This window comes from Leishmania braziliensis, chromosome 11, assembly GCF_000002845.2.
Source record: "Leishmania braziliensis MHOM/BR/75/M2904 complete genome, chromosome 11".
NCBI classification, from domain to species: domain Eukaryota; phylum Euglenozoa; class Kinetoplastea; order Trypanosomatida; family Trypanosomatidae; genus Leishmania; species Leishmania braziliensis.
The window spans coordinates 492,172-507,839 of NC_009303.2; the positions used below are offsets into that span (position 1 = coordinate 492,172).

General features: G+C 55.1%; 4 protein-coding genes across 4 annotated transcripts; all 4 read left to right on the forward strand.

Annotated features, from left to right (window-relative positions):
* Positions 1–2,037: 2,037 nt before the first annotated feature.
* On the forward strand, positions 2,038–7,578 carry LBRM_11_1040 (putative ABC transporter; the record flags this gene model as incomplete). The annotated part of the gene is made up of 1 exon (XM_001562987.1): positions 2,038–7,578. One exon carries the CDS (start codon positions 2,038–2,040, stop codon positions 7,576–7,578), a length of 5,541 nt encoding a protein of 1,846 aa, XP_001563037.1.
* A 3,035-nt stretch (positions 7,579–10,613) lies between these two features.
* LBRM_11_1050 (conserved hypothetical protein) lies at positions 10,614–11,192 on the forward strand (the record flags this gene model as incomplete). The annotated part of the gene is made up of 1 exon (XM_001562988.1): positions 10,614–11,192. The coding sequence occupies one exon, from the start codon at positions 10,614–10,616 to the stop codon at positions 11,190–11,192; it is 579 nt and encodes a 192-aa protein (XP_001563038.1).
* Positions 11,193–12,103: 911 nt separating this feature from the next.
* LBRM_11_1060 (conserved hypothetical protein) lies at positions 12,104–13,312 on the forward strand (the record flags this gene model as incomplete). Its single annotated transcript, XM_001562989.1, has 1 exon — positions 12,104–13,312. The coding sequence occupies one exon, from the start codon at positions 12,104–12,106 to the stop codon at positions 13,310–13,312; it is 1,209 nt and encodes a 402-aa protein (XP_001563039.1).
* Positions 13,313–14,112: 800 nt separating this feature from the next.
* LBRM_11_1070 (conserved hypothetical protein) lies at positions 14,113–15,447 on the forward strand (the record flags this gene model as incomplete). Its single annotated transcript, XM_001562990.1, has 1 exon — positions 14,113–15,447. One exon carries the CDS (start codon positions 14,113–14,115, stop codon positions 15,445–15,447), a length of 1,335 nt encoding a protein of 444 aa, XP_001563040.1.
* Between the last annotated feature and the right edge of the window lie 221 nt (positions 15,448–15,668).

The following is a 15,668-nucleotide window of genomic DNA, read 5'->3' on the forward strand; positions in this document are numbered from 1 at the left end:
TTGAAAGGGCGCAATGAACCGAGCGCACTTGTGCAGATCCTCGAAGTAGTCTACGAGCTGTGCCGCGATGAGGTATCCTCCATGGCGCAGCTGGCTGAATTGGTCCTGATGAACACGCGAAAGCTGTTCCCCTTTGCTGCTTCTGCCATGTGAGCAGCACCGGAACATCCAAGCAAGTATGTGCTCTCTCGCCCGTTCTCTTTTTCTGTCAGTGTTGAGCCCCTACGCTCGCAAGGGGGAACTGCACGTTGCTTGCCCCGGCGGATTCGTACCTCATTCTGTTCTTTAGAGTTTGCCATGGGTTTCTTACACACACACACACACACACACACACACACATGCGCACACACATGACCGAGGCACACGGCAAGCATTGAGGAAGGTGCAGTCTTTTCTCGAGTGGCCGACATGTCAAGTGAGGTACACAGGGGTAACACTCCGCAGGGCGCGAACGCCGAGTCCACGGCTCTCTCTTTGTTTGTTGTTCTCTTGGTGGTATGTGCCGCGCAGGAAACGCCCTCTTCCATTTAGTATCTCGCGCTGGCGCATGTGAAGCGCCCTTCATCGCGACGCAGCACGCTCGTGTGTAGTGGCCGTGGAACTTCTCTTCTTCCCTGTCTTTTGTATGTGATGCACGCTTGACTGCACATCCTCACCTCTCCTTTCAAACGGGTCCTCCTCTCCGCTCTCCCCCCTTTCACCTTTTGCATCTTCTGTGTGGGCCACGTCGTCCCTCACCCCGCTCCACTACTCCTGCGGCACACCAACACTCCTCTGCACTACACACATTGGCTTCCACACGTGTGCCGCCATATTGGCGCCTGCGCATGCATCTCTTTGCCTCTTCTACCATTACGACTGTTGCGTTGGATCCATACCCAGGCAAAAGCTGAAGTCCATCACCTCACGCAGTCCTTAGCACTCCTGGTGCGCTACTTTGTGCGTCAGCAGTCGACTTGGTACACCCTTACTTGCGTCTGCACGCGTTTACGTGTCCTTTTTGTTTTCGTAGCTCTCTTGTAGTGCGGGTGCGGGTGCGTGCGTGCGTGCGCTCTCTTTCGCTGCGCGCGTGTTTTTTTTTCGCCTTACTGGTGAGGGTGTAGAGAGAGAGAGTTCGTGTCGCACAAAACTGGTATTGATCTACAGAGGCTCATTATCAAAACTGCCTCTCTCTAGAGGCTCTTGCGTATACCAAAACAGTGACACACCCTCCTTAAACGTCGCCAGCAAGACGGATTGCCCAAGGCTTTCCGTGTCTCGCTCCTCTTTGATTGCGATCCTCCTCCTCCTCTCTTTCCCCTCGTCAGCATATATATATATATATATATATATATATATATATATATATATAATATTTTTATTAGATTTCATCTGTATTGGCCTTTGTTTCTTTCTTTGCGGCTCATCCGTGTGCCGCAGACGTGGGAGCGCAGGCGCATGTGTCTTTGCTAGGGCCTCCCATTCACCGTCTTGGCCTCCTTTTTCTCCTCTTCTGCTTTGCTTCTTGAAGAGGATATCCATACAGATATACGTATGTATGTATTCTGCCGCGTTGTGTTTCTTCTTCGGGTCCTTCGCATCGGTGTGCTTCTCCTTCTGTCGCCAGTTCTAGCCTTGAGCATAATCTCTGTCAAGGCACTCACACGTTTGGTTGGGATTGCCGTTTTCTTCCCCCTTTATGCGTTCCTCGTCTAGTGCGCGTAAATCCTTCAGCCGCCTTGCGCATCTGGCCACTCTTCCTCCTTTTCTTGCGCGTGCTGTCGCACTCTGCCCCAACATAAATATTTCCGCCACACCGCGTGTGCACCTGCACGCCTTCCTCTTCCTTGTGTACAGCCTTTCTTCTACCGTTGCTTGCGGCACTGTTGTTGCGTGGCCTTATTGAGCTTTGTTCTGTCCTCTTGTCTACATCCCCCCTCCCGCTCACCCCTCACCCACTGTAGCTGTCGAACGTACAGTACACAGGCACCGAGGTGCTGCTGAAGGACATTCCCATTTTGGCAACACCGAGAGCACCGACATCCGAGAGGCGAAGCAATGGGCCGTCGTCAAGGGCAGCGAACCAACGTCGTGGATAGGGATCAGGGAGTCACTTTTCAGCGAAATGTGCTGATGACTGGCGACTCTTCCCGGCAGGTCGTCGGCTCGACACAGGGGCCAAGGGAAAATCCCGTGTACGTCCCTTCAGGTGCGGCCGCGCGGCCTTTGACGCGATCTCCGCAGGTGATCGATGACGAGGAGTACCTCAACATCGAGCCGAATGAGAAGGGAAGTACGTTCAGCGATCAGTTTTTCGCCACGATAGGGCGCATTATGCAGCAGAAACGGCAGGCGTGGATTGGGACGTTGCTGGAGTTTGTGATCCCCTTCCTCTTCCTGCTTGGTGCCATTACTTTGTGGGCCGCTTTCGGCAATGACGCATACCCCGAGAAGCAAGTGCTCAACTACACGACTGTCTCATCCCTCACGCTCCCGGGCTTGTACAAGCAACTGATGTGCAACAATGTGTCCATGGGCATCGTCCCTGGTCTCGCGGACTGCAGGACTGTTGGCTTCTCCTACGACTGCAGCGGTGACGAGTCGAGCTTGCCGGTGAAAGGGCTGTGCGTCAATGCTACAATGGGCGCCCGTGGACTGATTGGCTTTTACATGAACGCGATTCTAGGAAACGCCGTCCGGGTGCCGCCGCTGGACACAATGATCATGATGCAATGGGTTGCACGTAAGGCTGCCGCTGGCAACACCGAAACCGCAACATCAGCGATGCTCGCCACTGCCGGACTGACGGCCAGCACTCGCTACGATTCCATCATGAATTCTGGCATGTTGTATTTTGCACCACGTGCAGGTGTCCCCGCATCCCTTATAACCTACCTCAACGACACTGCGCAGTACTTCCGGTACGTCTACGGCGGCACGTTTGACACTGTAGAGGAGGCAGAGAACTACGTCAAGACCACTCAGGGATTTCACTGGGCCATTGTTGAAGTAAAAGCCTTCAACACAACTGACTTCGATGTGGTGCTGCATATGAATTCGACTGCACTGCCGCCCCTCACCGATGTGGTGGACACGCAGTACCCTGGCGGCTACCAGTTTGATCGGGGGGAGATGTACACTGCCTCCGGCTTTAATACCCTCCAGGAGAGCTTGTACCAGTGCTACCTGCAAGAACTGGGCTACAGCGATGTTGCAAGCATTCACCCCTACACCACCTCATTCGGGTACCAGGAGTACAAGGAGAACACGTTGCTGAGGGCAGCCACGCCACTGGTTGCCTTTATTCTTGTCCTCTCCTTTCTGTACCCGGTGGTGCAGCTTACGAAGACGATTGTGTTGGAGAAGGAGTTGCGCATTCGCGAGGCGATGCTCATTATGGGGCTCAGCAACACGTCGCTGTACCTCTCTTGGTTCGTCATCTACGCCCTGCAGTACGTCGCCATGTGCATCTTCATGGCCATGTTGCTGAAGCTCACGTTTGTGTCGAGGAGCGATGCATTCGTGCTCTTCATGACGTTTTACATCTTCGCCCTGAGCACGATCCCCCTCTCAGGGCTCATTGCCACCTTTTTCAGCAAGGCTCGCCTTGTCTCGATGCTAGCGCCACTCATCTTCTTTGCGCTGGCTGTGCCGACATTCGCCTTCACGAGCGCATCAACCAACGTGATTATAAGCGTATGCATCCTCTCGCCCACCGCGTTTGCTGTCGCTGTGATCAACATTCTAACACTGGAGGTCGGATCCGGCTTTGGTCCCAATGATTTCCACAATACCGCGCTAACAGTGCAGAGCTTTATCATTTACCTCCTGCTCGCCGTAGATTTCCTTGCCTACTTCGTCCTCATGCTCTACTTCGACGCTGTGCTGCCGAAGGAGTGGGGTACAACCAAGCACCCACTCTTCTTCATAATTAACCCCGTGAAGTGGCTGTGCAGGTGCTGCGGTAAGGAGAAGGTGATGGTGACAGGCACAAACGAGGACGGCCGCGCCGAGAATGGCGTGTTCGAGGACGCTGACGACTCAGAGACTGCGGTGCAGATTGTTGGGCTGCGCAAGGAGTACTCGCGCGGCGGCAGGACGTTCGTTGCGGTGAACAACATGTACTGGTCTATGAATCAGAACGAGATCTCGGTGATGCTGGGGCACAACGGCGCCGGCAAGACGACGATGATGAACATGATGACGGGGATGGTATCGGCCGACGCGGGCGACTGCTACATCTACGGCAGCTCCGTCCGCACTCAGCTGCACCGAGTACGGCAGCAGATCGGCTACTGCCCGCAGCACAACATCCTGTGGCCGGAGCTGACGTGCCGCGACCACCTGGAGTTCTACGGTAAGATTAAGGGTCTTTTTGGTACCGTGCTGGAAGACGCCGTACAGCTCATCCTCAAGCAGGTGGATCTGCTGGAAAAGATCGAGTATGCATCGTGCGCGCTGTCGGGTGGGCAGAAGCGTAAGCTTTCTGTCGCCATCGCTTTTGTTGGCTGCAGTCGACTGATCTTCTTGGATGAGCCGACAGCAGGCATGGATGCAGCTGCGCGCCGATACACGTGGGAGCTGCTGCGCCGCATGTCAGAGGCGCACACCATCATGCTGACGACGCACTTCATGGACGAGGCAGATTTGCTGGGCCACAAAATCGGGATCATGAGCCAGGGCTGTCTCAAGTGCTCCGGCAGCAGCCTGTTTCTCAAGTCGCGGCTCGGCGTGGGCTACACCATGAACATCTCCGTTAACCCAGAGGTGGAGGCCGAGGATATTGACCGTTTCATCGTTTCCCTTGTCCCGAATGCCGAGGCGTTGGACTTTAACGGTTGCGAAATTGTTTACAGGCTGCCTATGCGAGATCTCGAGCTGTTTCCATCGATGCTGGCGAGTCTCGAGGAGAACGGCGAAGGCATTGGCGTGCGTGGCTACTCGCTGTCGGCGACAACGCTAGAGGAAGTGTTTCTCCAGATCGCACTGGAAGACATGAAGAAGCACAAGGAGAGAAGCTTCGTCGAGGAGAATGAGACAGTCATTCAGGAAGAGAGCAACTCAGTGTGGTGTTGCGAGATCATGACGGACACGCGTGATCGGCTGATGTCGCAGTTCAAGTCGATGATGGTGAAGCGGCTGTGGAACGCGCTCCGTGACCGTAGGATGCAATGCTTCCAGGTAATCTGCCCTGTGGTATGTATTCTGCTGGCTATGGTGCTCACCGTCGTGAAATTCACAGAGACAGGATTCATCGACCTCTCCAGTGAAATGTTTGGCGAGACAGTGCAGATGCAGGTGTCAGGCTGCGAGGCATACTTTGGCGCTACCCACAACGTTACCCGGCAGGGCTCCTACATCACTGACCTCAATTTTGCGAGCGGGGCAGACTTGTCCTTCTACGCTACGGACACCGCACTGCAGCTGGCGATGCCGCGCTACACCTCACTCTTTTGTGGCGACCCGGGGCTGCAGGACACCGTTCCCTTTGAGCTGGACGCCGCCATCCTCTTCTACAACACCTCCGCGTACCACGCCAGCGGTCTGGTGCTCCAGCAGCTGTACACGTACATTCTTCAGTCCTTCACGAATAACATCAACCGCACCTTCCAGACGGGTATCAAATTGATGCCAGCCCCTACAAGTCTCTCGGAGGCGCGTGGCGGTGTGGATACGATCCTCATCGGCGCCATTATCATGATTCCGTTCACGTTTCTGCCGTCGAACGTGGTGGCGTGGGTGGTGAAGGAGCGGGAGTGCAAAGCACGGCACTTGCAGAATGTCTCAGGGCTGAGCTTCTACATCTACTGGCTCACGAATTTTCTCTTTGATATCGTCGCCTACATCATCACGGTCACTATGGTGCTGCTCATCTTCCTCATGTTTAACCGAGATGAGTACGTCGGGAAAGACACGGCTGGCCCGGCTATCGTGTCGTTTCTCATTTATGGCCTTTGCAGCACTGCCGGCGGCTACGTGCTCAGCTTTTTGTTCGACGAGCACTCAACAGCGCAGTCAATGACGATGGCGATCAGTTTCACCGCTGGTTTCCTGTTTGTCATGATGGTATTCATCCTCTCGCTGGTGGACTCGACGAAGAACGCGTCTGTGAATCTGCGCTGGGTGTTCCGGCTGGTTCCGTCGTATTGCGTGGGCGAGTCCATCATTAACCTCGCCATGGACCGACAGCAGGCAGCTCTGGGTCTTCCATCGAACCCGTGGGCGATGGACGTGGTTGGCTGGCCTTGTGTTTTCATGACGGTTGAGTTCCCCATCTTCGTGTTGGCGACCCTCTTCATTGACCACCCACGACGGCGCATGTGGGGTCAGAAGGGGGCCTATGTGCGCAGTGCTCCGGCGGAGGTTATCGACGACGAGGACTCCGATGTGGAAGATGAGCGGAACCAAGTGTACCAACAGGAGAGCAAGAAGGTCAACGATGACGTTGTACGAGTGGTGGACCTGCGCAAGGTATACACCAGCGGCAAAGTGGCGGTGCGTAATCTCGCCTTCAGTATTCTACCAGACGAGGTGTTTGGCTTTCTCGGCACGAATGGTGCCGGCAAGACGACGACGATCTCGATGCTGTGCCAGGAGTTCATACCGACGAGCGGCAGCGCGTACGTGTGCGGGTACGACATTGTCAGTGAGAGCGAGCAGGCACTCCAGTGCATCGGGTACTGCCCGCAGTTCGACGCGACGCTGGACCTGCTGACGGTGGAGGAGCACCTGCGCCTATACGCTGGCATTCGAGGTATTCGTTACGAAGAGCGCAGCAAGGTGGTGGCTGGACTGATGCGCTTGTGCGAGATTACTGAGTACCAGAGGACGACAGCTGCGCAGCTCTCCGGCGGCAACCGGCGCAAGCTCTCTGTAGCGCTCGCTCTCATTGGCTCGCCGCAGATCATCTTTCTCGATGAGCCGTCGGCCGGCATGGACCCCGTGGCGCGCCGTGGACTCTGGAAGGCGATCCAGAAGGTTTCGCAGAACTGCTCCGTTGTGCTGACGACGCACCACCTGGAGGAGGTGGAGGAACTGGCCGACACAGTGGCCATCATGACTGATGGAGCGCTGCGCTGCATTGGTGACAAGACGCACTTGAAGCAGAAGTACGGCAGTGGCTTTGAGATGAGCATCCGCATTGCGCGAAAGGACATGCGGATGGCGGTGCAGCACTTCGTGGGGAGGCACTTCCCCACAGCCGTGCTGCATGAGTTCAAGGGGCAACGTTTTGTCTTTGGTTTGCCGGCCGATACAAAACTCTCACAGACGTTTTGGCATCTGCAACAGAACAAGGCACAGCTGCATATCACCGACTACAGCGTGTCACAGGCCTCGATCGAGCAGATGTTCTTGCGCATTTGTGAGGAGCAGGACGAGCGTGAGGCGCGCACGGTGGAGAAAGAGGTTCACTTCGTGAAGAGCCACGCCACTCTGCACAACTACAAGGGCAGCGTCATGAGGGGTTACCACAGCAGGAAGGGCAACAGAAGAGGGGAGCGTTGCGGCGAAAAACCGGCTGAGGCAGTGGTGATGGTAAGTTCGTCCGCAATTGAGGAGTATCGTCGCCGAATGCTGGAGTCTGACGTCGAGTTTTAGGATGGTCATTTCGCAAATAGGGGCCACGGGGGGGGGGGGAGGGCGCAACCGGGAAGAAGAAAGCGAGCAAGTCGATATTTGTGTGGAACTTCAGCACTGCCGCTTCGAAGAGTGCCTCAGCGGACTAGGCTGGGGTGCTTTAGCTCACGGCTGCTCTTCCCAGCGCAAGCGTCGCGCGGTCAACTTCGTGGCGGTCATTTGTGAATATTTCAATGCGGACTGCGCAAAGCCGTATAGCCATAAGTCTGATGCCAGGGCTGAAGGACAAGGCTACATCTACGATCCAACGTACAGTTTCATTACCCCGTATGCGGATCCGAATGATCAGCAAGACAACGACAATAGTCACGGCTATGGCTACGGGCGTGATTGCCACAACAACGGTGGGGCAAAATACCAATAAATGGAAGATATGTATGGCACCTACCACAGTGGAGATAACACAAAATAGAGTGAAATGCCTTGTGTGCCTCACGCTTTCCGCCCATTTCAAGGCTCTTCTTTGTGTGTGTGTGTGTGTAGATGAGGAGAGCCACTGTGCTGTTCATCACCTCATCACCAGTTCTTCTCTAGAGTTGCCTTGTCTCGCAGGAAAATTCCTCGTGGACACCCATGGACCACACGTGTCACGTAGAAGTAATGCAGGGGCGAGCCAAAGAAGGTGAGCACAAGAGAGAAAATAAAGGGTGTGGTGGTCTCGAAAGACACGCGAATTTTGGCCCTTTGAAAGTTGTAAGGGGGTGGGTGCAGTCTCGTCGCCACTGCTGTACCAAAAAGCCCAACGGAGGCATGCACCTTTTTTGCCTCCTCTGCTACAACCTGCCGTGCAGCTAAGCTGTGTGTTTGGGTTTCTTAATTGAATTTGTGGCTTGACGTCTGTCTCTCTGCACGTGCCTACGTAGAGGTGGGTGGGAGAGTAATGCATTACGTGAATGCATCTCTCTGCATCATTTCCCCTCTATTCTCCTTGATGTGTATACCAAATATTCCCGCCCCCACACTGTTGGCGCAGGCTCTTCTGAGGGTGCCTTTTTATGGTGGTCGAGGGACGCATGTATGTATTATCTGCTCTGTGCCGGCGCGCAGCTCGTCGTGGGATCTCATTTTTGTATTGCTCTTCCTCATTTCGTTTTGCTTCGCTCTCTCTCTAGCCGTTTTCCAGTGCGGCTGGCGGTGCCGATGACAGCGCACGTCTTGTGGCGCTTCTCTTTTTTCGATTTCCCACTTCACTGCACCGTTTGCACTCTCCTTTGTTTCTCCTTGTTAGTTTTCGTCGTTGGCCTCTCTCTTCCCCCCGTGTGGCATCCCCTTCCCGGATTGCTCCCCCCAACGCTCTCTTCAACGTGCTACATTTCTGCTTACACGCATGGACACACCGCGTCAGGGTTTTGTGGCGATTAGTTCGGAGGGGGGACACCGGGAGAGTCAGGCGCATCAACGCTAATGAGTATTTTCTCCTTCTTGTGGAACTCTGTAGTTGTCTACATGACATACCGCGTTTTACACGTCTCTCTTCAGATTTTCTCCTCTTTCGCACTTGTGTGTTATTCTTTGCGCCCATGCTCATGAGTTTGCATGCCGTTGGGTGTATGTGTTCTCCCCCTTGGATACATCGCTTGGTGAAACCAATGGACTCCCTTTTCCCTCACCCATATTCACTGCTGATGTGAGTGTGCGGCACTGTGGGTATAGCCTCTCCCCATTGTGTTATCATCTCCTTCCATCGCGGTGTGTTATTTTTTCTCCTAAGTCATCGTATTGCACTCACTGTTCTCCTTGACTTCACTATATGCAGGGGATCTCCTGTCTCTGTCTACGCAGCGCATGGCGTCCATCACTGTCTCCCCTCCCTCCCAACAACACGGCAGTTTCTCTGCGATGTGGTTACATCGTTTTTACTGCCGCTTTCGCGTCTCTCTGTGGCACTTTCCTTCTTCATCCTCTCCTCTCCTCTCCTCCCATTCCCTCTTGTGCTGGTCTCTCTTTTTTGTCTTCGTTTTCCTGCCGCTTTCTTGGTCTTTCTGCCTCTTCTCGCTCTGTCCCTCCCCCAGCAGACGCACCACCACATGACGGTCACACACCCACACACGCAATCGATGATGCCGAATCGTGCGGGCACCACTATCACAATGCTCGATAAGTAAAATGAACCCGTCAACACGAGACAAACGCAATGCAGTCTGCAATCACGCGCTCGTCAGTTGATGGAGGTGTGCGAGCCGCCTCCTCTTTGGTGTGTGGATGCCTCTGCTCCTCTCGTCTGACCCCACATATGTATAATAATGTTCTCCGTGCGCCAGGCTTCGTGGTATGTCTTTTTTTTCTGGTTACTTCGTGACGCCGCGCATCCCCTTCCCACCCGCTGTGTGTCTCCCCCCCTTTCGTTCTTCTTTTTGGATTTTAGTGATGGTGCGGGATCGTCTAGGGTAAAGCCACTGAAGTGTTCTGCACAACACAGCGAAGCCGCCATTTTTCTGCATGCCTCTGTCACTACGCGTCTATGCGTGTTTGGATGTGTCGTCGAAAGAACTCGCGTACTGGCGGTGGTGGGAAGGAGCCAGACGGAAAAGCGCAGCTGCTATCAACTCAACACCCCTCCTCTCCCCGCGTAGATGCGGGTGTCCACAGGAAGGGGGTGGGGATGTCCGTGTACAGCGAAAGGTGCGCTGGTTTATTGTCTGTGTCATTCGGAGTGGACAAAGGAGTCAGACACCGGTGTAGCCGGCCAGCGGTGTTGGCTGTTTTTTGTCCCCTCTCGCCCGCACACGCCGCCGTGAGACGTTTTGCCTCTATTAGAGATGTCTGAGTAAAAATACTCTCCGCTCCCCCCTCCCCCCTTTCTCTCTCTCCCCAGCGCCACGTCCACCAGACTCCCCATTCTCGTCTCTCTCATTCCTCTTTTTCGTGGAGGCGTTGTGTTTTCAATATTTTCGCTACCGACTGCACACGAGTTGCCTTCTCCACACGCGGCCACAATAGAAAGGCGAAGGGGGCACTCTTCACCTCTATACCTGCTGGATTGATTACACAGTATTATGAGTAGCACCTCGCCCGCGCCGCTGACAGAGGCGGAAGTACGTGAGCTGAGCACCGCCGAAATCCGAGTCAACCTGGAGCGATGCAGTCGGCTCATTTCCCAACCCACACTTCTTGCGAGACTTCGTGACGGCGGCGAAGGCATCCGTCGCCGCAGCGAACTGTTCACCAAAGAGCTGGAGCGGCGGCGGACAGTTCAGGCAGTAAATGCCAACGTCAATGCTCACCTTGTGTCTCCCACGTTGATCGAAACGCTCAAGCGAGAGAATGAGGCAGCACTCTTGACCGAGTCTACCCCTCAGTTCACCGACGTTGCGAAGGAGATGGGACTAAAATACAAGGACCAGCGCGTCGATGTTGAGGCGACAGTGCGTCGTATGTACGAAGGGGCACTTAGCGAGGCCGAGATCCAGCGCATCCTGCAGGGCGTGCCTTTCGGCTTCTTTCTTACCTACGCAGAGACGTGTGAGATGGAGCGGCAGCTGGCGAGGGAGGCACGGAAGGCGGAGCTGCGGAAACTGGCGGCACAGGCGGCGCGCCACAGGGACACACCGCAGGTGAGTGGCACTGGTGTGTGATGTGTGTTTGCTGATTATGCGAAAATGTTTTTGTTTTTGTACGATTCGCGAGGATGCACTTCATGCTCGATTTCGTGGTGAATAATGACACGTTGAGGTGGACCATTGCTGCTCCTGCCTCTCTCATTCCCCTAACAGCATTTGTTATTGAGTAAGCGCATTGCAGTTGTGCCAGCGGCTGACGAGCGACACCGCTGCAGCGCAAGACGCGTTTACTCATCGGATGGAAGAAGAGCTGAGCGCCAAAACGAACACCGATAAAGAGGCAACGGCGTTCTGCGCACCCTGACGAATGCTGCCTCTGATGCTCGTCGTTGTATGCTGCTACATGAGACCAGCGTTCCTGCACACATGAGTCGCAGCCGCAGTGCAGCTTTGCGTGCGAGAGTATTGGAGGTCATCTGTTTCGTCTCGTTCATCTTTCCCCAGAACCTCCTCTGTGCGTATGACACCGCGGGCCGGAAGTCAGAGTGCCACACTGACAAACTCACACATTTGGCAGAGCCTCTGTTTGTGGAGGAAAGTGCCGACAGAGACGCGCCGCCCAGAGAGGTACAGGGGCTACTACACTTCAACACACGGGATCTCTCTTTCACTATCCCTCTTGTTTGCGGTGCTGAGGAGTGCATTGCGGTGTGCCTACACATTGTGTTCGCTTGTTTCGTGTCTCTACATCTCTGTTTGGTCCATCTGAAGCTTGGCTGCGCCTCGACTCCTCCTCGGCTTTGCTTCCTGCCGTACGCACATCCCTCCCGGGGAAACGAGACGACATCACGCACAAGAAGAGGAAGGGTAGCAAAAAGATTTGAGCGAGAGAAGGACGACGCTCTGTGCCATTATTACACTTTCCCTGTTGCCCTAGTGGATCACCAGCAAAGCAACTTTGAGTTGCACCTTGTTTCTCTCACTTCATGTGGAGCGTTATTCGTCGGCATCAGGGCCTCGCACCCAACAAATCACCGGTGCGCCATGATAGTCCATACAGCGCGCATCAGCACTGTATTCAGCTCCATGCAGTGCGGCCTGATGTCCCGTACATGAGCCCCACTGCCTTCAGCAAAGCCTACGGTGAGTTTCTATACGTCAAGATCCGCCGGTGGCTGCTTGACGAGCGCATCGATGTGCGCCTGCAGGCGGTGGAGCATCTCGTGGAGCTCTACAAGGAGAAGCGTGAGCACTGCGTGCAAAGCCTCGCGTATGACATGCTGCCCATCCTTCTCTCGACCCTTGAGAAGGACGAAAGTACCGCCTTGCGTGAGCGGGCTGGAATGGCACTAGAGCTACTCGTGCGCGAGCTCCAGACTCAACGTCTGTTGCTCAAAGGAGATTTCACCGAAGACGCACCCTTTTCCCTATCTGCAGGGAAGCAGACGTCGCCGCTGCCACATCTTGGAGCTATTCTCGCTTCTCTGCGGGATGAGAGGGATGAAGTGGTTGTTGCGGGTCTTCGGGTTGTTTTGGCGTGCCATATGTGGCAAAACTCATTCGCGGTGACTGCTGCGTTGGTGCAAGGGGGGCTCATTTCTGTGCTGATTGGCCTCACTCAATCGACAAACATCTCCGCGCAGACTTTGGCCTGCTCTGCGATGCGGCAGGTTTTTCAGGTCAAGGAGGCGCACGTGGAGTTCCTCAAGCTCGGCGGTGTGGTAGCGCTCACTGAGGCAATCGCCAACACCGATGCGTTAGCGCTTGTCGCAGAGGCGGCTGAGGTCGCTTCTTTGATTGCCGAGTACGCACAAGGGAGGCGCGATGCCGTGGCCTGTGGCACACTTGCCATCCTTTTCCCACATCTGCCCAACCCTAACTTGACCCTGCGAGTCGCTGTGTATAGTGCTGCTGCCCAAATCACTGTGCTGGAGGCGGCGAAGATACAGGCCACAGAAGTGGGCTACCCGGAGCAGCTTGTTCGCGAGATGGCCAGCGAAGATGAGCGCGACGTCCTCACCCACATGCTGCGGCTCATTTACAACTTGGCAGAGTGGCCAACCGCGCGCCTCACGTTGCGGGCATGTCTGCCACGCATTTCGGAGTTGATGCGAATCGTCGAGGACGACGACGCCGTCGTCTTCGCCTTGTCCCAGGCAGAGAAGATCCTCAAGAAGAAAGTGCTTCCGGTGTGAAAGGAGAGAAAGAGACTGGAACTCCCATTGGGCAGAATGCTCGTGCGCGCCATACTCTTGTCACCACAGCAGTGAAGAAGGCAGCTCGGCTACACTGTGGGAGTGTGCTTGAGCGGTGACACTTCTCTCTGATCGCTTTTTCTTTGTCTTCCCCCCCGGAGATGGGGACTGCAGTTATGTACATTTCATCCACCAGGCCTTTTCGTTTCTCTTATGCCTTAGGGGGAGCGGTGGAGAACTGAGTGCCGAGTTCATCACCACCCAACATGCAGAAAAGAGTGCACCGTCTGTTCCGCGAAGATTCGCGGGCGCCAACACACTCGAAGAGGAGACATAGAAAAGGAGCGTTCTCGAAGGCCAATTCTGCATCCCTTCTGAGCAACTGGCATGACACGTAGGCTCTTTCTTTCCCGGTAAGCGACAGGGAAGGCGGACGACACCAGCGAGTGTAACGGCAACAGAGCACTCGCCCGCATGTAACTGAGTTGCTAATGATATCTCTCTCTCCCTCGGGTGCGTTGTAGTGCCAGCCGCCGTTATTAAGAAGTAAACTCTACTCCTGCCTTCTCTCTCTTCCCTTGCTTTTCACCCCTCCCGTGGAGCCAAACATCCTTTAGGCTCATCAATCTTCACGGTTTGCATGGATGCGATTTTGAAAAACCTACATCTTACTTGCGGCTCTCTGTAGGAATCACTGGTGCAGAGCCGTTCCTGTGAGAGCACAAGAGTAGGATACCGTTGCTCACCCCTCCCTATCCTACGTCTGGTAGAAGCAGGCAAGATTTTTGCATTGAGATAGAATGCCAACCAAAGGCACTAGTGCTGCTCTGAAAGCGCAAGCTGCTGCTTCACCGCCGGCGGCTGACAAGTTGCTCATCATTGCGGCCTCCTTCCTCGACGGCGTGGTGTGTGTGTCAGGTGTGCCAATGGTGGTGGCGCAGGCCGCGCATGTGCCATTCCCCTCTGGTGTCCACCTTGCTGCCTACCAGCTGTGCTTTATGGTTCCGCAGCTCATCACAACACTTGTGGCTGAGCAACTCACGCTGCACGTGAGTGCTTCCGCGCTACTCTTCTTCACGCTAATGTGCACCACTGTCAGCACGGCTATCGTAGCGCTAAGTCTGTCGCAGCGCTCACTGTCGCTCTTTTTTGCCTCTAATTTTTTGAACGGCGTCTTCCGACACAACAAGATACTCTTTGGCGCTACCGCGAGCGCGCTGCACATGTCGACCACTGATGTTAGAGCAGCTGCCCGGTACGGTATGATGGCTGGCATGGTGCTTAGCGGAATTGCAGGTGATGCCATGCAGAATGCAGTACATGTGGCACGCCTGTTCATCGGGGTAGAAGCGCTCTCTGCGGCACTGGTGCTCACACGCTTCCTGTTTGGCAGTCGCACCGTCGTGGTGACCGCGCGAGCCAGTCAGGAGTACGTTCAGTGGCTCCCCTGTCTGACCCGAGCGCCGACAGTTGTGTACAGTGCCATGGCGGCTCTCATAGCCGTGATATTGGCTGCTTCGGTGAATCAGGTGATGTACCCCCTTGCGGGGCCCGCCTACGGCCTGCCGTACTTCTTCACGGGTGCACAGTTGTGTTTTCATCTGGTGCTTCAAGTGATTCTGATGCCACATGTCGTGGAGGTGGCAAAGCGTATGGTACAGCAGTGGAAACCGAACGTGCTACTGGCCGGTAACGGAGAGGAAAGGTTGACGATCATTGCTGCACTAGTAATGCTGGTAGGCTGCTCTGTCGTTCCATACGCTGCTGATCACGGGCCCATCGTCTTTTATCCTGCATCGCTGGTTTTGGTGGACCTTCCCGGCGGCGTCCTCACCTCGCTCGCCGCGAGGGCCGTTGAGGATGCGTTTGGAGGCGCCTCCGGTGACGCACCGAAGGTCACGACGCTGCTCGATCACACGACGCTGCTGGTGAAGATGTTTGCGGCTCCGCTGCGCATCTGCACAGCGGCACGTTTCACGGGGCACAAGTACCCAGTGCGCTACATCAGCGTCCCTCTGATGACATACATTCTGGTGCGCGCCCGCACACACAATGTAGCCTACGCGGCGGCTGGAATGGCGGCAACGCTTCTTTTTCTCACCTCTACCGTCTCCTCTTTTGAAGGAGAGCTATAGACTCAACAGCCTCACTGGCAGGTCACGTCCAACGTGGTCGATGTTTGTCGCTCACGGCGCTGTGAGAAATTGCCCGAGGCAGCATAGCACCGATGAAGATGCGTCACTTTCAGAAGCTGAGTAGGCGCGTATGCACCTACACCCTATCGGTGCCTTGACGGAGCGGAAGAGGTGTCATTCAGGAGGGAGAAAGGGCAGCAAGCACAGCACCTTTATCCCCT